This window comes from Bidens hawaiensis, unplaced genomic scaffold (assembly GCF_021521415.1).
Source record: "Bidens hawaiensis isolate Kalapana, Puna unplaced genomic scaffold, B.hawaiensis_p1.1 tig00019072_1, whole genome shotgun sequence".
NCBI lineage: Eukaryota > Viridiplantae > Streptophyta > Magnoliopsida > Asterales > Asteraceae > Bidens > Bidens hawaiensis.
The window spans coordinates 225,408-250,825 of NW_027492893.1; the positions used below are offsets into that span (position 1 = coordinate 225,408).

The window sequence follows — 25,418 nt, forward strand, 5'->3', positions numbered from 1 at the left end:
TTTTAATTTAATGAGATATTATAACCCATTTAAGAGCTATCTGGTTTTGATAAGACCTATACCCATAAATTTATGTTAAATCAATAAGAAATCTCCATTTAAAAATTGAAAAATCAGTTTCTTTCATAAAAACAGCGGGGGAGAGACACACCACACATAGGATGCTAAGGTTTTCTATTATATATATTATAGATAATAATTAATAATAACCTTCATTCCCAATCGAGGAGTTAGGGTTTAGTGTGACAATGGCGGACGCCATTTGCCGGGTCCTACGCGACGGAGCACTAGAAGGCGAACACGCGACGTCTCTCACCATCAACGATTCCATCGACTCACCGTTGGGTCCCATCGTCTTCGATTACATCTTCACTCACCTATCCAACTTCACTTCCAACAATAAATCTCACTCTCGGTATTATTATCATCTCAAATCCTTATGAATTCATTCAGCTTCCCAAATATTAATCGAAGTCTAGCAGTTAGTTAGTTAGTTCATATTGATTGGGTAATTATTTTTATTTTTACAAGCTGTTTAATTCTTTATGCATAAGTTCATGCGTGATTACTTACATATGCTGCCTAGTTATTTACTACTTCATGTGTAATTAATAATTATTATGGCGTAGAGGTTTACCTATGTACCTCATGCTTTCTATCTAATAGCATCAAGGGTTTCGTGTTTCAGAGGTATTGTGCTCCTGACGTTTTCCAGGAGTCCTTCCTTCGCAGCCGAATTGCTTAAAACCAGAGGAATTGATGTCGCCACATCACATGAATGGTGAGGACATTATCACTTGCTAAAATTGATTAATATTCATCATTTTGGATTAGATGATTGTGTATGTTGATTAAACAGATGAAATCTGTGACAGGTTGAGAGTTTTGGATTGTTATACGGATCCTCTTGGTTGGAAACAGCGACTTAAGGATCATGGGGCCCCATTAACAGAAGCTAAACTTAATGTTAACATCTGCAAAGATGTTAGAAACTTGGATGGTTTGTTCTCTCTGATTCTTGCACTAGGAAAAGGTTGGTAGAATGAATAAATACACCTTGTTTATTTCAAATTCGTTTTATACTGATTATTTTCTTTTGCAGAACTTGTTGGAGACTGTAAAAATCGGTTCTCACTTGCCATTGACTCAGTAATCTACCATTAAACTATGTTGTATTTCATGTATGTATGATTGATTGCGTTTGTTGGTTTTTTTTGTTTTTTTTTTTTTTGTTTTTTTAGTTGAGCGAGATGATAAGACACACGTCTGTGTCTTCAGTTGCTTGCCTTTTAAGCAATCTTCGGAGCCATGGTATGTTTATGTCATTTAATTTGGGTCTTTCAGCTATTTGAGGAAACTTATGTTAAGACGGTTACATTTTGGATTACTTGTAGCTCAAGTATCGAGTATCTTTTGGCTACTGCATTCTGATCTCCATGACATTAAAGCTTCTGCTGCTTTTGAATACATGTCTTCAATGGTGGCTAATGTAAAACCGCTTACTACTGAGAACACTGATAAGTTTTATTTACTTGAACAAAATTACAAAAAAGGTGAATTTCATGCGTCTCTTAAACGAAGAAATGGCCGTGTTAGGATTATGGTAGGTCCTGTGTTCTCTCTTAAACACACATCCACATAGGGGTGTAAATGAGTCGAGCCCAGTCTCGGCTCATTTTGAACTCTAATACTAATGTCAACCACGGTTCGTGAGTTGTTTTCAAGTTCAAGCTGTAATTAGTTTCTATATATTTATAACTATTAACGCGCTGCTTGCGATGCGCCCATATAATGTATATATGTGTGAATCCTCGGGTGGGCAAAAGTGAAATTGCACTAATTTTGACGTTATTTTACTAATCTCGTGAAAATAACGTTAAAAGTGGCGGAAGGTTAATCAGGCATCATGTGGTGGCGCTGATAGTCGAAAGACAAGGGTACACGCACCAATCGGCTGATGTCTCGGTGGTTGAGTGTTATGTGCCTTATGTCCAAGGCTTGATGCAAAACTACTATCGAGCCGGGGGTCTCACCGGAAGCAGCCTCTCTATTCCTTCGGGGTAGAGGTAAGGCTGTCTACATCTTACCCTCCTCAAACCCTACCATAGCTTTGCTATCGGTGGGATTTACTGAGTACGATGATGATGATGATGATGATATTTATAACTATTAAATTTTATACATAACATGATGTATATTATTTAAATAGTTCTATCATAATTTTATATAATAATGATTAATGTGTACATACATGTTTAATACATGAACAAAAAGATGGAATTTCATATATGTTTCTCAAGATTTTTAAAATATTATATGTACCATTAGAAACTAATTAAAATATCATATTTACTAATTTTATTAAAAACAACCTTCAACTTAGAATATAATCAATTTACCCTTATTTTCCTTAAAACTATAAAAGTTTATATTTAGCTATTTTTAACCTCAAAACCTTCATAAAATAAAGGATGTATTTTACCGTTTCAAAATCATATATTTTATGCATATGTATAATTTGATTGTTGACTTCTTTTAATAGAAAACTATTGAGCGTTGAATATTAAAAGATAAAATATCATATCTAAGAAGTTTCTAAGGGTATATATGAAATACTCTCAAATAAAGCCTTGTTTAGGCTTGTGAGGCTAGTCGATAAGGGTGTAAACTAGCCGAGACGAGCCTGAATTCAGCTCATTTTGAGTTTTTTTCTAAAGCTCAAGCTTGGCTTGCGGGCCGCTTTTTTAAGCTTGAGCCTAGCTCAGGTCAGCTTGTTTATTATGCAATAATTAATATATAACATTTTTAATTACTTTTGTATATATTTAATTATAATTTTTATATACTTTCTATTATATATATAATAATGCATTAAATAAAAGATATATAAATAATAGGCTTGTTTAGGCTCGTGAGCCTGCTCGAGCTCGATAAGTGAAGTTCGAACTCAGGCTCGTTTATTACACAAGCTTATGTCAAGGATTCAAGCTCGTTTAAACTCCTCTCATTTTGAGGTTTTTACGAGCTGATCTCGAGTGGGTCACAAGCCGGCTTGGCTCGTTGACACCCCTACTAGTCAAGTTGATAAGTGAAGCTTGGGCTCGGGCTTGTTTAAGCTCTACACGCACTTTGATTATTAAAGGACTTTCTATTTGCAGCGTGAAGAGTTCTCCATTGAGAACTCAATGATCAAGTTCACTTCAATGGCATCTGGGGAGAGTGTGGTTGCACAAGCCCTTGTTCCTAAAGTTAGATTCTATTGCTATATAATTTATTTTTAATATATTTAAAAAAGAGTATAATTTGTGTTATTTGTTTTGGTAGGTGCAATTCAATTTGCAGCTGTCAGATAAAGAAAAAAGTGATAGAGCAAAAGTTGTACTTCCGTTTGAGCACCAGGGTATGAGTATTAATATCATGTTCTCTGTTTTATATTGATTGTGATTCTCAGTTAACTTTGTTTTGTTTTAGAAACGGGGAAATCGGTTCAAATATATGACGGGCGTAAATCAGAATTGAATGTTGCGCCTGATGAGAAAGTGAAAAAACATGAAGATTCTGGTAGGGGAGAGATCATATACTTTCGTGATTCAGATGACGAGATGCCTGATTCTGATGAGGACCCTGATGATGATTTGGATATATAATTATATACATCTCTGTGACATTAGAAAGTTAAAATTATTTGTGTTTTCTTTTATCTGATCTTAGGGCTGACAAACAAAATCATGGTTTTTGTAGGCATTTCATATATACCATTACTGGCTTTAGAACGTGTGTGTTGTACGGGATGTTTAGAAAAAATACAATTAAGCTGTAGAAGTTAAATAATTAAATTTAAAAAAGAACCTATAATTTTATCAAATTAAGTAGTTTTATAAGTTCAAATTATATTTTCTAGTATGATCATATGATTGCGTTTGTAGTCAAGCAATTTCTTTATAATCATAAAAAAACACTAGTAATTTTCATAAGCTATAATTATTTTTTTTAATAAACTTGATGCACACCGTGCTCAGCCTTAGGTAAATATACTGAGGCGAGAGTAATTTGGGTTGGTCAACTTTCTAGAAATTCCTCACTCGGGCCCTTGGGGAACTAAAAACAAAGCTGTAAACACCTTGTGACAACTGTGGGGAAATGGTCGATATTGGTTGGTATAGGGGATAAATATAAGTATATAACAACAAACAAGTTGGTCAAAAAATTCAAAACTTAGATTTAAAGTTGCATATCCACAAAAAATAGTATAAAGTAAAATATTTAGCTACACTGAAACTGTATGCACACAAAAGCAATCATATGTATGTAACCCAATCAAGGGGTGAAAGAATGAGACCAAAAGTTAGTGCACGAAAAATCCAGATCACATTAAGGCAGCCACATGAATGAAGTCCAAGTCCATGAATCTGTAATTGAGAAAAAAAACGAAAATCAGATTTTCAGTTGAACATTTATAACCTTGAAATCATCACGTTATAATTTCGAGTTCATGCTAGCACTCGAGTTTAGGTAAAACTTAAGTTGATTGCATATCGACTCATTTGAAGCGAATCTAGGCGTGATAACTAGCGGCACGGCCCGAACGTTGCATCTGAGTTGCTATTTGTAACTTGCTAATAAACAAAGTACTTGCTACTAAACAAAGTGTGTGGGTTAATGTATTTAACCGTTATCTAAACAGGTCTTGTTTGGATTAACATGTTGACTCATCTGAATAAACAAGTTGATCAGTAAACCCGTTGAAAATAGGAATAAAATATTATTTACAAGGTCAACCCCTGTACGATCCGTTTAATACAACCTCTTTACAACCAACCAGCCCATTTATGACATGTTAACTTGATTACAACCCGAAACCCATTTGACTCATTGTTATAATGGGTACACGGGTCGTGTTCTTGGTACACGATTTAAAGTGTTTTGATGTCTTTGACATGAATATATATATATATAATATACATTCAACTTTTCAATTTAAAGAACTTCTAAATACAAGATAGATGCAATGTTTATATATCTTTTTTAACATTCTAAAACAACACATAAAAAAATTGTTTATGTATGCAACCTACACATGTGTAGGTATATATTAAACGTTTTAAAATGATAAAATAAAACATATTAAAAAGTTAGTTTAATGGCTTGTTTATGTATGTAACATAGACATTCTTATATAAGTAAAACTTTTTTAAACATATGAACCATTGATAGAAAAACTTTTAGGTTAGTTCTTTCTGTTCACACAACAATTTAGTCTTATGTAATGAATTCTCACACAACAGAAGAATACCTCATGACAAAATTACAAGTCCCAGGTAAACTGATGCACTGAGAAAAGTGAAAGATATCATTCCCCTGCAAAAAGTAATAAAGATTAAAATCAAATAAAATGATTCACACAAATTATTAGCTTTTCTTCACAGAATCTAACCAAATAACTCCCCATGCAACACCATTACACGGGCAAGGACAAATTTCTGCAAACTTTTCAGCATCACTAGAATTAACTCGCCGAGAAATTAAATCATCATAAATATCTGCCAAAATATTTCAGTTTCGTATCATTTGTAACATCAAGCTTTAATGAAGTTAGTTTATCTGATTATAGATTGTTACCATAAACTGAAAACAAACTGTTCATGACACCTGTGAACAGAAAACAGAAATTAATTATCAAAATGCTGTTTAGTTAAAACAGATGAAACAGAATTATTGAAATATGGAAAAAGATGATACCGATGAATAAAATGACATAACGAAGGATTCGAACTGTGGTTTTTTCTTGTAGGACCCACACAATAGCAATGAATATAATGAATCCTGGTGAAAAATACAACATTTATTTAGCAAAATTCCAACCTTTTTGGATTAAAATTATTAAAAAAGATAACGGAGGATTACATATATCCCCTTTGTAAACTTCATTAATTGCAAACACAGCACAAAACTAAAATTGCATGTATCCCCTCCCTTAATGAGAAAAATGTCAAAGAAAAGATCAGGGTAAAGTACTCATTCTATATGAATAAATAGAAAAGCTTGCAATATATATATATATATATATAATAGTCATTCTATAAGGTTAAAATTAGAAAGAAAAAAATGATAAAAAAAAACAGAGAAAAACACACAAAAAAACTGCAAATATGAAAAACCTGGGAAATTTCAAAGTTTTAGGGGGTGTTTGGGATTCCTTATTTTACCTCCTTATAACTTTTCATTAAGTTAATAAGTTACAAAAGTGTAACTTATGGAACTTTTCCTCACAATATAAACAATCCCAAACACCTTATTACTTTTCAAAAGTTAATAAGTTATAAGTTGGTGAAAATAAGCAATCCCAAACACCTCCTAAGTAAAACAATGGTAAAATAGTAATTCTAAAACTTATTTTTAATAAAATAAAAATGCGTAAACTTGATTTTTTTTTTCATTAAGAGAGGGGATAGATGCAATTTTGATTATGAATTAGGCAAATACGCAATTAATGAAGTTTACAACAGGAGATATCATATACACAATTGCCCCGAAAGATAATATGTTATCAAGATTTGTGGTTACATACCAATGCAGAGTCCTCGAAGAGTCCACTGTTTCAAAAGAACAAAACATATGAGATAGTAAATATATCACCACATTTGGATTTAATATTCAATTTATCAAAAAATTAATTACATTTTTGGCGATGAAGAGCACGATAAGCAAGGCGGCTGCTAAACAACCAGCAGCGATTCTTGCAGTTAGAAGGTCGGTGGATGCGAGGATCAAAAGCATGCCCCAAAACGATGAACCGAGATCTGAATGTTATGAATTTCATGTTAAAAAAGGTAAAGCATAAATTAGTGAAAGGGTTAGAAAAATACATCCAGCTGGCAATATCAACCAATATATTCCACCGCGCGTTTGTGTGACACCACCCTCATTGGCATGAACCTCCATGCCCATAACCTACAGACAGGTGAATAGTTGATTATTATAGAAAAGCAAGAAACAAAATAAGAAATAAAGAGGATGAGGATACCTCTCCACATGTGAGTTTGCAGGCGATTGCATGACTAGCTTCATGAAGAAAGACAGTGATGAGCTTGAATGGGGTAAGCAGAAACGTCCTCCATAACTGTAAAATGCATTCAGATAGAGAATCAAAGCAAGCAATGATTGAATTGTAGCATCTTCATAGGTCTAGTGATACATACACAAATGAGAAGAATAAAACCCTAATAATAACGTGGTGAGGAGACTAGTATAGCAATAGCTAATTGAAATTGAAAACAGTAAAACATTAAAGCCCTAACAAATTAATTAAAAAAGCAGAATAGGATGAATCTAGGTTAAATAAGTAGTAAAATTGTAAGCAGATTGATTTCAAAAACATACGGCGAGAATGAGGAGAGTGAAGATGCCGACGGTGGCGAGGAAGAGCTTCTGGTCGCGATCGCAGTAGTTCTTCAGCTCCCAATTAGGCCATCTGCAACACTTGATGGATATGATTGTGTTCCGTTGAACAACTGGCAGGCAGAAGAATAATTGAATTTGAAACTAGTTTTCTTTGTCAACGTTGGAAGTTTCATCGTATACCAATCAACGCCTTCCCTTCCCTGCCCAGTCACCCTCATTTTCAGATTTTTTAAATTATATTATTAATAATTCTCATTTTACTTCTACACCACCAAATTCCGCCTTTTACTCTTCTCTCATTGCGACTAGCCGAGTAACCGCTGAGTTGGGAAATTATACAACCTTCTCGCGCTCCGCACCCCTCAGCCTTAATGCTTGCTTGGCTGAACAAACAACTTTCCGAACTACCAAGAAGGCCATACCGTAAAGCAACCGACCACTGAAACAAAAATTAAAAGGACGAAATCATGATCAATGCCATGCAGCAAAAAAAATGATAAATGTTTATGGAGTTCCACCAACATTGGCACGCTCCATATTTGTCAATTGTGCTCCAACGTGAACGGTTGGGGTTGACACTTTCAAATAGTTTTATTTTTATTCCAAGGCTGTTTTACGTATTTTAGTTTTAATTGTTGCAACTGTTTTTTTTTTTTTTAATTAACTAAAATGGGTTTTTTTATCATTATGTAATTTTAATTAAATACATTGGGAGCTTGGTGGAACTTAAAAATTAAAATTATAATGTAGTGAGGTGACGTAATTCTTTTGGTTTGCGTTATCTTCTCTGTCGATAACCACCACCACCGCTATAATCCTTCAAATCCATCTGTGCTGGTGAACTAGCAAGAGAGAAACAAGAACATGAAATTGAAAAGATAGAAGAAATTAAAGAATTATTAACAACAAATAAGGATAAAATAGGCATAATCAAAGTTCATGTCATCCTTCTAGAGTCCACGACATATCTTCATCATGTCTAATTGTCATGTATTTGATTTAAAGTTTGATTATTGAAATTGACATGTTCTTGATTGAGCATCTTTGTTGAAATTTTTGGATATATCTAGCTTGTTTCTTAAACGGGCCATGTCATGTTAACATGTTTCTAAACATGTTCGTGTTTGGAAAAAACGATATACTTAGTTGTCGTGTTGTGCTAGCACCATAAGTAATCGCGTCTAAAGCATTTTAAATGTGAACAATTTAAGAATAATATGTATTTTACTCGAATTATATGGATTCCCTTGTAAGTGCTCTAATTCAGATGTAGTTGGCTCTTGGCACCAGTGGATCATGGAGATGCAGTATCAGATATTTGGGCCTGTAGAAATAATAAAGTAATGGGTCAATAAAGAAAATGGATGTTATTGTGGGAGGCTAGGGGCTTTAAAGAATATGGAAGGGGCTTTGTATTATTTTACACCAATATACTAAACTATGTTTTTGTCCAGGCTTGAAACTGAGACCGTCTAAGAAGCAAATGACCCTTTCAAGTCGGCTAGCCCCACATTAGCGAATAATTGAGGATAATAGGAGCCTAAAACAAAGTTGATCTTGAAAATACTAAATATTATTCTGAAGACATCATTTGTTAAATAAGTTTTCCAAAACACCTTTAAAAAAGTCTAGCATATAGTATAATAAATGTATAAGTATTTAGCAAAAAACAATCTTATAAAATAGAACTTAGAATGATTAAAACAAAAATCAGATTTACAAAGTATCAAACAAGAAAATAAAAAAAGAAGTTAAGTAAAACAAGTTAATGAAGACGGATCATTGCCTTGTTTTGTACCGGTCCAGCCCATATCATGGGCGGGATATGCAAGACGATGAGCCCCACCAAAAAGCTATAAGAATAGAAAAATGAAATGGTGTTTGTTTAGGAATGCTACATCAAGTTTACAATATCAAGCATACTGTGAAGGATTTTTAACTTTTCGTTAGTGGGTAAAATGAGTCATATTACAACTAATCAAGTTGGGGTCAACAAATTACATTAAATTATAGACTTATAGTAAATAAATTATAAATTTGAGAGTGATGACAAAAGTTTTAAGTAATAATATAGACCAGAGTTTTAGCTGTACTAGTGTATCTATTTGAGTTTATATGAACAACTTCATTTTTTCCTTACAATAAAAATATAAAGATAATAATCAATAAAAGAATTTAAGTTTTAGTATGGGCCTTTTAAGTGGTTTTCAAGAAATATGGGGCACATTCTGTAAAATATTAACACTAAAACTCGAAAACGTTTAATAACTTATTATTTGATTTATACTAGTATATATATACAGAAATGTATGTATTAGGGGTGTTCTTCAGGTTTCAGGTTTTTCGGATTGGAATTTTTCTAGTTTTAAAATTTTAAATTTTGACCAGAACCCCAACCCAAATCTCTCAATGTTTTTTCAAGTTTGGGTTTTTTGGGTCAGGTTTATTGACTTTTGAGTATTTAAGACTATTTTTATTGGTGACCTCTTAGGAGATTATGACACTATTTGAGAAATAAATAAAAAGATTAAATCATGTTCACACTACAACCCGGGTTGCAACCCCAACCTAGGTCACAACCCATATTTTAATTAAATATTCTTTTGTTTTTTTCTTTCCAACAATTTGTTTTTTTATATAATTTGAGTTTTATTTAATAATTTATATTATTTGACTTATTTCAAAAATCTAAAAACATAGTCTTGTTTAGTTTTTTTTTTATGAATATTTCGATATCATTTTTATTAGAAACGGAGCACTTTTAAAAATATGTATTTTTTAATATTATTATATATAAAATTTTGTTTTTTTTAATAGTTGTAAAAATTCAAGGTTTTTTTAATAGAATTTTGATATTATCTTTTTTAATGATTTTTATACTTAAATAATATTGTTTAAAAATAAATATTTTTATTAATTTTACTAAATTTTATAGAATAAATTAAAAGCTAATAAGATATATGTATTAAAATAATTGATTTGGGTTGGGTTGTGAATAGAAGAGAAAAGCTGGGTTGGGTTAGGTTGTGTAAGTGGAAGAGAGAGAAATTAATTTTTTATTAAGAAGTTGAGTTGGGTTGGGTTGGGTTGGGTTGGGAAAAAAAGTAGTATAAGAAAACAAAAAACCAAAAAACAAAAAATAAATAAAAATAAAAACAAACTACCAATGCTAAACCCTCTATAATCATGTCCCTGATTGGAACTTGCTAGCTAGGTCACTGTAGTGATTAGTTAATAAACAACAAGAGGTTTGCTTTTTATTATTTAGGGTTAAATTCGTAAATTTTAGTGGCTTAGGCTTTGCTTATTTGACTATGCTTTAATTAATAAAATTCGTATCCAATACAATACAATTTTATTTTATTTTTTGAATCGAATGTGAAATTAGCTCTTGCGTCCCCGTAAACTATATACATTAGTGTAACTTAATGTGCAACATTAATAATATAAATCTCCTAATAACTTTTAGTATTCAAATTTTCTATGTTAACAGGTAATATATTATACCTAAAAGTATATTTGATTTTAGAAATAAAACTTTATTCGTGTTTTTTGGGTTGAAATAAAACCTAGAAATTAGACCTAAGAACCAATATGAATTACTTAGGGTCGGGTTTGGGTTAGCCTTTACTCGGGGTTGGATTTTTCACTTCATGTTAATTTGGGATAAAGTTCAGGTTTTCTCGGATCAGGTTTTGAGTTTCGGTTAAAAATTATATCCATAGTTGGGTGTTACTTTATTATCTTACCAGGATATAGCCCATGTAATATACGGGTGGTTAAAAAATATACAACAAAAAAGTTAAATTTAATAATATACATAATAGCATATTTTGCCGTCTCAAAAGCATATTAACATATATTTATATGTCTAAAAATATGTTTAATATAACATATTTTTATCTTATGGATTCATAATAACATATTTTATGGAAGAATGATTTTGTTTGGAAAATTGGTTTTTAATGGTCCCAACTATTTCATTTTTGTCGGCGCTGGTCCCAACTTTTATTTTGGCTGGTAGCGGTCCCAACTTTCACATACGTTTCTTCCACCAGTTCGCGACTAACGCAGTACTAACTCCGTTATGTTTTTGCTGATGTGTCCATCTGAGTTGTCAAAAAAACGTTACGTGGCAGCCACCGTGGTTGTCAAAGACTGGAGAATCAGAAACCCCTACCGGACTCCATGACCTCCCACCCATCGCCGCCATCAAACTCAAACCCACCTCCCCACACCATCATCCCACCGCCACTCCCGCCACCCCCACCACCACCGCCCAACGCCGCATCGGCCACCGTCATGTTCACCATTTCCACCCACCGTCACCCCACATCGGCCACCGTCACGTTCACCATATCCGTCCGGGCGGCCGACCACCATCATCTTTGTGCATCAAGCCGTCTCTCCAATATTCGTTATTCATCTCATCAGTTCGTATCCAATCGTCTTGTCCCGTTTTTCCGGCGACCCACCCCCGTGTTCCGATTCAGGAACCCCATTCATATATGATAAATTGGGGGGTTTGACGCGTTGGTGGTGAAGAGTTCAGATCTTGGAGGATGGCTAGCGATGTTGATATGAAAATCCCAAATTGGAGGTTTGACGCGTTGGTGGGTTTAAGTTTGATGGCGGCGATGGGTGGGAGGTCGGAGTCCGGTAGGGGTTTCTGATTCTCCAGTCTTTGATAACTCAGATGGCTGCCACGTAAAGTTTTTTTTTGACAACTCAGATGGATACATCAGCAAAAACATAACGGAGTTAGTACTCCGTTAGTCGCGGACTGGTAGAAGAAACGTATGGGAAAGTTGGGACCGTTGCCAGTCAAAATGAAAGTTGGGACTAGCGTCGACAAAAATGAAATAATTTGGACCAATAAAAACCAATTTTCTATTTTGTTTTAATAATATAAATAAATAAATTAAAATTAAATAACTTATTAGGTGTAAATTATAATTTTAAAAATTATTAATATGAAATCTTATGTTGATAACTTAACTAAATGCCATATAAAAATCATATTGCTTTAATATAATATTTGGATTTAGATATTTAGATTAGATGCTTTGAGAGGGACACCAAATGAAACAAAGGGAAGTGGACCACCTCGAGACTACAAGCATAAAGGGTTAAGGGAATCCTATTTTGAAAAGGTCAAAAATTAAAAACAAAAATTAATGATACCTCTCAACAAAAATTAAAAACAATTATACATTAATGATAATAGGGCCTAAATCATGTTTTAACAGCTTAGAGACGACGCGATTAATACAAGTATTAAACATGAAAACGACTCGTTTAATACTTGGTTTTGGTGATTTAAGCGTGACAGCTATATGTTTTGTATATCAAGGAGAAATGACCTTAACCTCCTAATTTTAATTATTTTTTAAAAAAATATAATATTGGACAGTGCACTTTTTTTGCTTAGATGCCTTATCATGTATTAAATAGGCACGCAATTGCCAGCCTTGAATGAAAATTAACGCGTAAACAAACCAAGCTATTCAAAATTTGTTGTTAAAAGTAGATCCGTGTCTAACTTAAACAACTCGAGCATGGCCTTAAGTCTAAGATGGAACTCTAATTGCAAAATTGTAAATAATTTTTCTTAAACCAAGATTATAGAATGATAGTTGATTGGGCTCGAAAGTATTCTTAATATATACATGCGCGCGCGCACACACACACTAGTACAAAACCTCACTCCCACTGCTATGCGGTTTAGCAAACAAAGAAGATCACGAATTGCGACGGTGACATTCACATGGTTAAGTACGTGAAAAGAAGCCTGTTAAGTTTTGACTGCTCAGTTCTGAACATGAAAATGTAGATAGAAAAAACACGTCGCTACAGTATATCTTCGGAACCAATAAAAACTTGTGTCATTGTAAAAATGAGCCTCAAGAAATGTTAATGTGTTTCTAAGAAAAGAAGTAAAAATATATTGTGGTTTTAAGTAACATTTACGTTGAGACGTAGACGGGTTTAGTTTTGAGTAAAACTTATATTGAAACATAGATTAAAATAAGTATTGTCATTGTAAAAATGAGCGTTAAGGAACACTAATGTGTTTATAAGAAAAGAGTAAAAATATTTTGTCGGTTTTAAGTAGCATTTATGTTGAAACGTAGACGGGTTCATTTTTGAATAAAATTTATACCGAAACTTAGATGAAAATAATTATTGCCATTATTGCCATTGTAACAATAGCATTAAGAAATGTTTATGTGCCTAAAGATTGACCGGATTATTTATAACCTCCATGGAAAATACTAAATCTAACATAAGGACTAGTTATCTAGGCCGAGAGTGGAAGTAGTGTTTCTTCACACCCCAATTTCTTAGCAGATAATTTAATCATGGAGAGAGGATTCAAGTACGAAGCCTACGTGAATCTCCGAGAATCAAGACTCATAATGAAACAAACCAAAAACCCATCACCGGAGAATCAAGATTCCGATAAAGTTTCAGGGTCAGAAGAGTTTTCATGTCGGTAATCGAGTCAAAGGGTCAGAAGAGTTTGTACACTCAATCTGCTGGTGACCAAGGGCTGTTCAAAATTGAATGTTTGTAAGTCATAGGCGCCGGAAAAGATGAGAAAAACGGATATTTTAATGGCATTTAGGTCTTCTAGAAGAGCTATGCAAACATAGATGAAATGAAGAAATTGACTCTGGCAGTCAGGGTGGATACATACGAGGTTGAAGTTGTTATATGTTAATGATTCTTTTTATTGCAGCAATTAGCAACATAGGGTATGAGGAAAACAACATATAATAAGTTTTAATGTCTGTAGTGAAAGGGACTTATACGGGTCGGATGTTATGGCGCAATGGTTTGACCGGCTATCTAATACATATTTGTCGCCATTTTAATTTATTTTGTTTCCTTTGTAAAACGTGTGAAATTTTTACGTTTTCAGAGAATTCCCATGATTTATTACTCATACTTACACTAAATTCATGAAAAGAATGTTGTCATTGATCTTTTGAATTGATGTTATCAAACTAAGTAACTTATGCGTGGTAGAGAATTTTAATAGTTTATGTTGATAATTACCAAAAATGTTCAAAAGCGTGTCTTATCGTTTAGGTACTTACACAAAAGATGTTAGAAAGTGTTTTCGTGCTAAAGAAAAGTTTCAACTGATAGGAGCAACACTTATTGAGAGCACATTCATGATGAATTCGTCAACCCAAAGTTGTTAAATTTCACAAGAAGTCAGTTAGAGGCTGTTTGTTTTTTCTCAAAAGCTCTTTCTGGTCTCTTTTTTCTACGTCGTGCAGACGTTGTAGTCTGTAGTTTGTTTTTTCTTTAGAATACCTTTTATTATAAAAGGTCTATGTGTCCTCTTTTTCTAGAAGACATGGACCTATGACTTCTAACCTTTTTTCCTCTTCTTTTTTTTCATTCATCAGACATAACATTACAACATTACGTTATCTCCTCCCTCAACACTAGAAACAAGAAACTGCCTTCTCCTTCCCCTCCAACCCTCACTGCCGCTGCTCTCCTCCTCCAGAACCGCAATCGGCCTATCTCTCTCCAACAAACTGCCGCCAACCTCTCTCTTCTCCTCTATGATTTGTTAAAGTTTGATTTTTATTACAATCTTGAATAAAGTGATTTTTTTAGATTACAATTTTGATTCTTGATTTTCTATATATTAATTGTAAAATACTTGATTAATGTACCAATATTGTATTAAAGTGATTTGCTTTATATTACAATCTTGATTCTCGATTTTCACTAAATTAATTTTCAAATACTTGGTTAATAATGGCTCGAGTCACAAGTGGCATTAGTGTATTAAAGTGAAACCTATGAGGATGGATTCTTAATTCTTGATTTTTGACCCCTTTCATTTTATTTTTACTTTTTGATCAATTTTGTTTATGTTTAGGTTTGATTGTGCCTTGAAAAATTGTTTATGCTTAGGTTTGATTTGTGCCTTGAAAAATTGTTTATGTTTAGGTTTGTTTGTTGATTAATAGAAATGGAAGAAAAACAACAATGGTCAAATGAGCATCTTAAATGCTTAATAGAGACTTGCATTGAAGAGACAAACAATGTCGGTAGAAAATGGTTGAGTTTGCATAGAGACTCATGGAACAAGTTGGGAAGTGTTCTTAAGGAAAAGTTTGGGTTGGATTTGAGTCAAAAACAAATGAAAAATGCCTTTGATAATCTTAAAGCCAAATACATAGGATGGGTGTATTTGAAAAACAAAACTGATAACATATACAATGCTCAAACAAATACGTTCAACTTAAAAAAATGAGGAATGGGAGGAATTAGGAAGGTACGTTCATATATTTTAGTTTTTAGCATCTAGCTACAAACAAAAACTTATACCGTTATTTTACTTTGCATTTAGGGACATCCGAATGCTACATTATTAAAAACAGTTCCATTGCCTTTCCAGATCTTTGTGCATAGTTATTTGATGGTAATACTACCACTGGGAATCGCAAGTGGACCTCAACCCCAACATCAGTGGTTGGGTCATCTTCTTGTCATGGGTCCAACCACTTATGATTATGGACAACGTTTTTCGTGACACAGAAGATGATGACGCCGACACTATTCGTGACCTTATTCCTGGCCCTACTCTTGACCCTACACCTGAGCCTACCCCCGAGTCTAATCCAAATAAAAAGGCAAAAACCTCAAAGTCATCACATGTTACTGTTGATGATTTAGCAATTGATATGCAAAAGGCCTTACAATATTTAATTAAACGTAAAGATGTGCCAACTATTCGTGAATGTAAGGACAAGTTAAACTTGGTTTTGTTAGACTCGATAGACCCTCTATATTTAGCTGCTTTTCATATATTTGGAGTGTCATTGGAAATGAGAGAGGTATAGATGGAATTGCCAAATATTCCTGAAGTGTTAAAAGGGTGGATTTCGATGTCGGGTACAAGTTTAGGAGTATTGAAGTAGTGAAAAACTTGGTTTTTGTGTTTTGTTTTTTATTTTATTTATTTATTTTATTTTTTTTGCTATGTTGACATTATATGCTTTTGGTTTATTTGATTTATACTAAATGGTTGTTTGGTTTATGTTGCCATAGTATGCATCAATGACATTATATGCTTTTATTTATTTGGTTTCAGTGGCGGAGCTACGCCTAAGGTGTAGGTGTCGGGCGACCCCTGTGAAAAAATAATTTTAAAGGTATATATGTTAAAATCCCGGTCGACCATATGAAATTTGGACACCGACCCTCTTCCGACCCCTGTGAATTTTTTTCCTGGATCCGTCACTGTTTGGTTTATGTAGAATGGTTGTTTCGATGTCTATGTAGAATGGTTTTTTTTTATGTTTATGTTAATGGTTGTTTTGATGTTAATGTTTAATGGTTGTTTATGTTTAATGGATGTTTATGTTTAATGGTTGTTTATGTTTTATTACCATAGGATTATAATGGAATATGATCGGAAATTACTTCTAGTAATTCTTATGTACTTGTATGTTCGCTTTTTCTGGAGGAGAGGTTTGAAACGAATTCGAGACAATGATTCGGATATGACGGGACATAAATACACGTTAGAGTTATTACAAGGAAATCCCAAACAATGCATTGAATTGCTGTGTATGTCTCATGAATCATTTGTCCGATTGTGTGCACATTTTGGAACAAATTATTCGTTAAACAATACTAAACATGTATCGGTTGAGGAGAAGATAGCTATGTTTTTTATGATAATCGGTTATTGAAACATCCGTTAATTCCGGTTTCAAGAACTAAAGCTTGTAGAGTATGTATAACTCTCGGGACTTAACCGACGTTTCTCGGAAGCCTTTACGTCATCCCGTTACGTTAAAGAACCTAAATATTCCTTCCGTTTTGCCTTACACCTCAATCTGGAGGGACTAGAGTGTAATATCTTATGTTATAACACAACAAAACCCTAGCCCCCTTGGCTGTTTGCGATCGGCAGGAACATCAAGGCCAAGACCCGTGATTTTTCTTTTTTTCAGCCAATTCTAAACCTTAGAACTTCAATTCAAGGTATGTACTACGATTCCCCAAGTCTTTTTCATGTTAATTGGTCCTCATATTGCGCGTATTGATCGAAAAAACGTTGTGTTGTAGGCTAACCGGGTGGCTGCCCAATTGATCTTTTCCGGGGCTGTTTTGAGTGAGGTTTTTGCATAAACATCCCACTAGGTATGACATGTACATCATATTATAATTTCATGGCCAATGGAGGTGTTTAGGTCGGTCAATCGATTTTAGTTCGAAAACTAGGGTTTATCGGGTATAGAATTGCAAATTGTTGAGTTTGATGCGTTAATTGATCGGGTGACCGACCGAATCAGTTTGTACAACCCTAGGGGGGGTTTAAGGGCTGTGGAAAAATTATTTTTTTGATGCTCGGGGCTGTTGTGGTTAGTGCTTCGTCAATCGAGTCGGTGGTGCGAGAATTTTCGTTTAAACGTTAAAGTAAGAGTTGTAAAAAGGAACCTTCAACCCTATCAACTCGGGTGACATAATCTTGATGAATGAAAAGATTTAAAATGGAATTTGGTCCATTCGGGGCTGATTCGTTTAACAAATGGTTTTAAGGTTTATTACACGCGCATTCGACCCGATTTGACTATCCTTGGGCCTTGGGTCAAGCTGTTGGGCCTTGGGCCAAGTTGTTGGGCCTTGGGCCAAGTGTTGGGCTTTGGGCGGCCCATTAGGCAAGAGTGTTCTTACGGTCTAGTTTAGTAACGTGTTCGATTGATTTCAGGTGAGTTCATGATACCCTTTTTACTCTTTTACTTTTGGGCTAGCATGCACACCTAAATGTTTCCTTACATGATGAAAGGTTTTAAACGAATTTATATAGGCTTTCTAGCATATGGTAGGCCTTGGGATGTTAAATATATATATATATATATATATATATATGTATATACATTATTTCTTGGCCTATATCTGGCGATGTTGTAGTCGTTTCGACTACTGATGTTGTGTATGCCTACTTTGTGTTTGCATGCACTGATGTTACGTGTTTGGGTTATACGTTTGCTCGACCTTGATGTTATAGATGGATGTTATATATACATACTGTGATATATATATAGAGATGTAATTGAAAGGATGTTTACATATACATTTTGTATATGTATGTATGAGGATGTTTAGTTTTCGGTAATGATGATTTGATGGATGCACCCTTTTATTTTTTTAAACTTTTGGTATGACTATCATAACTATTATTTACTGATTTTATTTACTTAAAACTTGAACTCACTCAGCTCAAGCTGACTTTGTGTGCATGTTAGTGTGAGTTTCAGGTTAGGAAAAGGATGCCTTATCGCTTGGACGTGCACGAAGCTACTTGGACGGTGAAGGGCATACGGGAATTGAAGTTTTACTATTAAACATTTATTTTTGAAAGTTTTTATTTAAAGATAACTATGTTGATTTTGGGAAAAATTCCCGGGTTTTGGGAACTTATTTTATTATTTATGTTTTCCGCTGAATTATACTCTGAATTGGTTATTTTAATGAAATAAATCATTTTTAAGTTTAAATATTTTTACAAGTGTTTTGAATGATTACTAACTGTGGGGTTCCCGGGGTTCGGGGCCTTACAAGTTGGTATTAGAGCCATGGTTCGAGGGATCCAAGCATCCCCGAATGTTTGGACTCGAACTGTAAGAAAAGAGACCAGTATGCCCACCGCGAGTAGCTGCACGCCAAGAGGTAACTTTAAAGTATTTAGTCATTCCTTTGAATTTGAAAGTTTCCTGTATGTGATTAATTGCAAAGTGTTAGATAGAATGCTAATGTGGTTAGGGGCAGGGGGTGCTTATAACGGGCCGGTGAAGTAAACGACTAATAACACTTGATCAACGTTATTAGCAGTTTACCCTTACCTTCCATGTTTTAAATACCACTTGTGTCTGACTATGTTAGGGTTCCGTCTTTGTAGGGATAGGATTTTGCTAATTCTCGAGTCGTTAGCGCTAAAGTTTATCTTATTCCCTAAATTCTCCTGTTCGTTTCCCATCCTCTCGAACGCTTTGTGCGTAATTGTTTAGCTGAGGCGTAGCATACTGTCACTCTGGGTTCCTTGGTACTTGACCGCTTAAATTCCTCGCTCCTTCAAGAATGTATGTGCAACAGTTTAGCTAAGTAGGAGCGTGATGTTATCCCAGATACCTTTCTACTTGATGAATTACCGGCGTCAGTCTTATTTGATTCGGGCGCCAGTAGAAGTTTTCTGTCTACCGCTTTCTGTTCCTCGTTGAATAAATCACCCTAGCGCGTAGTCGATGGGTTTGAGGTTGAGGTCGTCGTAGGAAAATCCGTGTCCGTATCTAGGGCTATTCAGGGTTGTTCCATCGAGTTGTCTGGTTATAGGTTTCCGGTGCGATTGTATTTGATGCAGCTTGGTTATTTCGATGTGGTGCTCGGGATGGATTGGCTCGCGAATGTTGATGCTCAGATCATTTGTGGTCAGAAACTCGTTCGTCTAAGGGCCCCGGATGGGACTTGAATTACAGTCTTCGGTGATCGGAATGTTGCGACGCCACATATTATATCCATGCTTAAGGCGGGAAAGTTGATGCAGCGGGGGTGCGGGGCTTATCTGGCGTATGCTATGAATGTGAATACCGAGGTGGCTACCGTCGGTGATGTTCCTATTGTTCGGGATTTCCCGGATGTATTTCCAGATGATTTGTCAGACGTGCCGCCGGATCGCGAGGTCGAGTTCCAGATAGACCTTGTACCGGGCGCCAAGCCCGTTGCCCGAGCTCCCTACCGCCTAGCGCCGAATGAAATGAAGGAGCTTATGGCTCAGTTGGAAGACTTGCTCGATAAGGGCTTTATTCGACCGAGCATCTCACCTTGGGGTGCCCCGGTCCTGTTCGTTAAAAAGAAGGACGGTAGCATGCGGATGTGCATTGACTATCGTGAATTAAACAAGCTCACTGTCAAAAATCGGTACCCTCTCCCAAGGATCGACGATTTATTTGATCAGCTCCAAGGAGCTAGTTGGTTCTCGAAGATCGACCTTAGGTCCGGGTATCATCAGTTGAAGATTCGGGAGGAAGATATTCCTAAGACTGCCTTCCGCACTCGTTATGGGCATTATGAATTTCTTGTGATGTCTTTCGGTTTGACCGATGCACCGGCTGCATTCATGGATCTTATGAACCGGGTGTGTAGGCCGATGCTCGATCGTTTGGTTATTGTGTTCATCGACGACATCCTTGTGTATTCCAAAAGCGAATCCGATCACGCCGGTCATCTCTTGGAAGTTTTGGAAGCTCTGCGAAAGAACAAGTTGTATGCAAAATTTTCTAAGTGTTCCTTCTGGTTGCGTGAGGTTCAGTTCTTGGGTCATGTTATTAACCCAAGTGGTATTTTGGTTGATCCTACAACGGTGGAAGCCGTGAATGATTGGGAGTCTCCTAAGTCTCCATCTGAAATCCGTAGCTTTATGGGCTTGGCGGGGTATTACCGCCACTTTATTCCCGACTTTTCGAAAATTGCTTCTTCGCTGACCAAGTTGACTAAGAAGAGTGTTAAGTTCGTTTGGGGTACTGAGCAGGAGGAGGCTTTTCTCGAGTTGAAGAACAGGTTAGCGCATGCCCCGATTTTAGCTCTACCTGATGGCACCAATGATCTGGTGGTTTATTCTGATGCCTCTTATCAGGGGCTTGGGTGTGTTTTGATGCAGCGAGTTCGAGTCATCGCTTATGCCTCACGGCAGTTGAAGCCTCATGAGGCGAATTATCCTACCCACGATTTGGAGCTGGCGGCGGTGGTGTTTGCGCTCAAGTTGTGGAGACATTATTTGTACGATGTTCCTTGCGTTATCTATACCGATCATAAGAGCTTAAAATATTTCTTCGAGCAAAAGGAACTGAATATGCGACAGCGTCGATGGTTGGAGTTGATTAAGGACTACGATCTGGAGATTATATACCATCCGGGTAAGGCTAACATGATAGCCGACGCGTTAAGCCGGAAGGAGAGACCAAAACCTATTCGTGTGAAATCCTATCAGCTTATTCTTAAACCCGATATTTTGAAACAAATAGCCAACGTTCAGAATGAGGCTTCGCAGGTGGAATGGATTATGTCAGAGCGTGTTTGGGGTCAGGAGAAATTGTTGGAAGACATCGGTGACGGGGTGAAGTATAAGGATGGTCGTTTATGGGTACCGAAGTATGGGGGATTCAGAGATAAAATTTTGGATGAGGCACACAAGTCGCGCTATTCCATTCATCCGGGCGCGACCAAGATGTACCAAGACTTGAAAAAGAATTATTGGTGGCCTGCGATGAAGTTTGAGGTGGCTCAGTATGTAAGTAAGTGTTTGACATGTCTGCAAGTTAAGGCCGAGCATCAGAAGCCGTTTGGGAAACTTCAGCCGTTGGAAATACCTGAATGGAAATGGGAGCATCTTACCATGGATTTCGTGACTAAACTGCCTCGTACTCCTAGGGGTAATTACGACACCATTTGGGTAATCGTGGACAGACTGACCAAGAGCGCTCACTTCTTGCCGATTCGAGAGACTTTTAATTCTGAGCAGCTGGCCGATGTGTTTGTTCGTGAGATCGTCTCTAGGCACGGGGTTCCGGTATCTATTGTTTCTGATAGGGATACGCGTTTCACCTCCAGATTTTGGAAAAGGTTTCAAGAGGAGATGGGCACCAAACTCCTCATCAGTACTGCTTATCACCCGCAGACGGATGGTCAGTCCAAGAGGACCATTCAGACTCTCGAGGATATGTTGCGGGCTTGTGTTATCGATTTTGGTGGTAGTTGGGACCGTCACTTACCGTTGGTAGAGTTCTCGTATAATAACAGTTATCACGCCACGATTGGGATGCCACCGTTTGAGATGTTGTATGGTAGGAGGTGCAGGACTCCAATCTGTTGGGGTTCCATTGGTCAGAAGCAGTTGGGTAGTTTGGAGGTGGTTGAGACTATAACTGAGAAACTCGACAAGATTAAAGCATTTATGAAGGCCGCGCAGGATCGTCAGAAGTCTTATGCAGATAAAAGGCGAAGGCCTATTGTGTTTGAGGCCGGGGATCGGGTTATGTTAAAAGTTTCTTCGTGGAAGGGCATTATTCGTTTTCGTAAGAGGGGGAAGCTCAGCCCGAGGTTTATTGGCCCGTTTCGTGTATTGGCCCGAGTCGGTGAGGTAGCATATAGGCTGGAATTGCCCGAGGAGCTCGCGGGGATTCATCCTACTTTTCATGTGTCCCATCTGAGGAAATGCTTAGTGGATGAAGAGGCCCATGTGCCTCTCGATGATATTGAACTCGATAGTAAGCTAAACTACGTTGAACAACCGATTGCTATTCTTGACCGTCAGGAGAGGCGTTTGATAAGGTGGTTAGACAGGTGAAAGTGCAGTGGAAAAACCGTAGGGGTTCTGAGACCACTTGGGAGTCGGAAGACGAAATGATGAAGCATTATCCGCAGTTGTTCCTGTCGCATCGGGATTCGGGGACGAATCCCATTGTAAGGGAGTGGACTTGTAACACCCGTTAATTCCGGTTTCAAGTACTAAAGCTTGTAGAGTATGTATAACTCTCGGGACTTAACCGACGTTTCTCGGACGCCTTTACGTCATCCCGGTACGTTAAAGAACCTAAATATTCCTTCCGTTTTGCCTTACACCTCAATCTGGAGGGACTAGAGTGTAATATCTTATGTTATAACACAACAAAACCCTAGCCCCCTTGGCTGTTTGCGATCGGCAGGAACATCAAGGCCAAGACCCGTGATTTTTCTTTTTTGCAGCCAATTCTAAACCTTAGAACTTCAATTCAAGGTATGTACAACGATTCCCCAAGTCTTTTTCACGTTAATTGGTCCTCATATTGCGCGTATTGATCGAAAAAACGTTGTGTTGTAGGCTAACCGGGTGGCTGCCCAATTGAGATTTTTCGGGGCTGTTTCGAGTGAGGTTTTTGCATCAACATCCCACTAGGTATGACATGTACATCATATTATAATTTCATGGCCAATGGAGGTGTTTAGGTCGGTCAATCGATTTTAGTTCGAAAACTAGGGTTTATCGGGTATAGAATTGCAAATTGTTGAGTTTGATGCGTTAATTGATTGGGTGACCGACCAAATCAGTTTGTATAGCCCTAGGGGGGTTTAAGGGCTGTGGAAAAATTACTTTTTTTTGATGCTCGGGGCTGTTGTGGTTAGTGCTTCGTCAATCGAGTCGGCGGTGCGCGAATTTTCGTTTAAACGTTAAAGTAAGAGTTGTAAAAAGAAACCGTCAACCCTATCAACTCGGGTGACATAATCTTGAAGAATGAAAAGATTTAAAATGGAATTTGGTTCATTCGGGGCTGATTCGTTTAACAAATGGTTTTAAGGTTTATTACACGCGCATTCGACCCGATTTGACTATCCTTGGGCCTTGGGTCAAGCTGTTGGGCCTTGGGCCAAGTGTTGGGCCTTGGGCCAAGTTGTTGGGCCTTGGGCCAAGTGTTGGGCTTTGGGCGGCCCATTAGGCAAGAGTGTTCGTACGGTCTAGTTTAGTAACGTGTTGTGTATAATTTATAGGCCCTTGCTTGTGATTGTGCACTTAGGGATTCCTAGCTCGTTGCAGGTGTTCGATTGATTTCAGGTGAGTTCATGATACCCTTTTTACTCTTTTACTTTTGGGCTAGCATGCACACCTAAATGTTTCCTTACATGATGAAAGGTTTTAAACGAATTTATATAGGCTTTCTAGCATATGGTAGGCCTTGGGATGTTAAATATATATATATATATATATATATATATGTATGTATATACATTATTTCTTATATATATATATATATGTATGTATATACATTATTTCTTGGCCTATATCTGGCGATGTTGTAGTCGTTTCGACTACTGATGTTGTGTATGCCTACTTTGTGTTTGCATGCACTGATGTTACGTGTTTGGGTTGTACGTTTGCTCGACCTTGATGTTATACGTGGATGTTATATATACATACTGTGATATATATATAGAGATGTAATTGAAAGGATGTTTACATATACATTTTGTATATGTATGTATGAGGATGTTTAGTTTTCGGTAATGATGATTTGATGGATGCACCCTTTTATTTTTTTAAACTTTTGGTATGACTATCATAACTATTATTTACTGATTTTATTTACTTAAAACTTGAACTCACTCAGCTCAAGCTGACTTTGTGTGCATGTTAGTGTGAGTTTCAGGTTAGGAAAAGGATGCCTTATCGCTTGGACGTGCACGAAGCTACATGGACGGTGAAGGGCATACGGGAATTGAAGTTTTACTATTAAACATTTATTTTTGAAAGTTTTTATTTAAAGATAACTATGTTGATTTTGGGCAAAATTCCCGGGTTTTGAGAACTTATTTTATTATTTATGTTTTCTGCTGAATTATACTCTGAATTGGTTATTTTAATGAAATGAATCATTTTTAATTTTAAATATTTTTACAAGTGTTTTGAATGATTACCAATTGTGGGGTTCCCGGGGATCGGGGCCTTACAGTTATAATTAGCGTTACGTGGTTATCAAGCATAGATTTCAACACTCAAAGCAAACAATTCATAAATTTTTTTATGAAGTGTTGGATAAAATGATGCCTTTCGCCAAAGATATGATCGTACCAACTTCTTTCAATCCGAATCCGAACATTCCGGGACATAATAAGAGGCTACAACGGGTTTTTAAATGAGCGGTTGATGCACTAGATAGGACCTTGATACATGTTGTTGTCCCTACTAGACAACAAGATTTATATAGAGGAAGGAGAAAAGGGGGTTGTTATCAAAACATATTTGCAATTTGTGACTTCAACATGATTTTTACCTTCATTGTAGCCGGCTGGGAAGGGGTAGCGCACGATTCAAGAATATTATCAAAGGCATTATCAGATCCACATGCGCCATTCCCATTTCCACCACCATGTATGCTTATTGTTTGTTAATTATTTATATCTTAGTTTAATATTCTAATTAGCTTGTATATCTTTACATAGAAATATTA

The 25,418-nt window shown here is 36.1% G+C and overlaps 2 protein-coding genes across 2 annotated transcripts; one reads left to right on the plus strand and one right to left on the minus strand.

Annotated features, from left to right (window-relative positions):
* The first annotated feature begins 233 nt into the window (after positions 1–233).
* Positions 234–3,722, plus strand: LOC143557599 (elongator complex protein 5-like). Its single transcript, XM_077046637.1, has 9 exons — positions 234–415; positions 689–781; positions 876–1,033; positions 1,103–1,149; positions 1,242–1,311; positions 1,395–1,603; positions 3,159–3,248; positions 3,325–3,400; positions 3,472–3,722. Exons 1-9 carry the CDS (start codon positions 249–251, stop codon positions 3,645–3,647), a joined length of 1,086 nt encoding a protein of 361 aa, XP_076902752.1. The 5' UTR covers positions 234–248; the 3' UTR covers positions 3,648–3,722.
* Positions 3,723–4,191: 469 nt separating this feature from the next.
* On the minus strand, positions 4,192–7,399 carry LOC143557600 (uncharacterized). Its single transcript, XM_077046638.1, has 10 exons — positions 7,381–7,399; positions 7,025–7,120; positions 6,867–6,951; positions 6,679–6,800; positions 6,569–6,593; positions 5,740–5,823; positions 5,620–5,649; positions 5,435–5,540; positions 5,294–5,358; positions 4,192–4,409 (listed from the first exon to the last, which is right to left on the minus strand). The coding sequence occupies exons 3-9, from the start codon at positions 6,946–6,948 to the stop codon at positions 5,295–5,297; spliced, it is 513 nt and encodes a 170-aa protein (XP_076902753.1). The 5' UTR covers positions 6,949–6,951; positions 7,025–7,120; positions 7,381–7,399; the 3' UTR covers positions 4,192–4,409; position 5,294.
* Positions 7,400–25,418: the final 18,019 nt, after the last annotated feature.

What these genes read in the sequence shown, in the direction of transcription:
- LOC143557600 (XM_077046638.1), bottom strand. Translation starts at nt 6,948, where the DNA reads ATGGGCATGGAGGTTCATGCCAATGAGGGTGGTGTCACACAAACGCGC. An exon ending in TGCTCTTCATCGCCAAAAAT is followed by an intron (nt 6,594 to 6,678) that starts GTAATTAATTTT and finishes CTTTTGAAACAG; the next exon opens with TGGACTCTTCGAGGACTCTG. An exon ending in CAGTTTGTTTTCAGTTTATG is followed by an intron (nt 5,541 to 5,619) that starts GTAACAATCTAT and finishes ATATTTTGGCAG; the next exon opens with ATATTTATGATGATTTAATT.
- LOC143557599 (XM_077046637.1), top strand. Translation starts at nt 249, where the DNA reads ATGGCGGACGCCATTTGCCGGGTCCTACGCGACGGAGCACTAGAAGGC. An exon ending in AAGCAATCTTCGGAGCCATG is followed by an intron (nt 1,312 to 1,394) that starts GTATGTTTATGT and finishes GATTACTTGTAG; the next exon opens with CTCAAGTATCGAGTATCTTT. An exon ending in CACAAGCCCTTGTTCCTAAA is followed by an intron (nt 3,249 to 3,324) that starts GTTAGATTCTAT and finishes TTGTTTTGGTAG; the next exon opens with GTGCAATTCAATTTGCAGCT.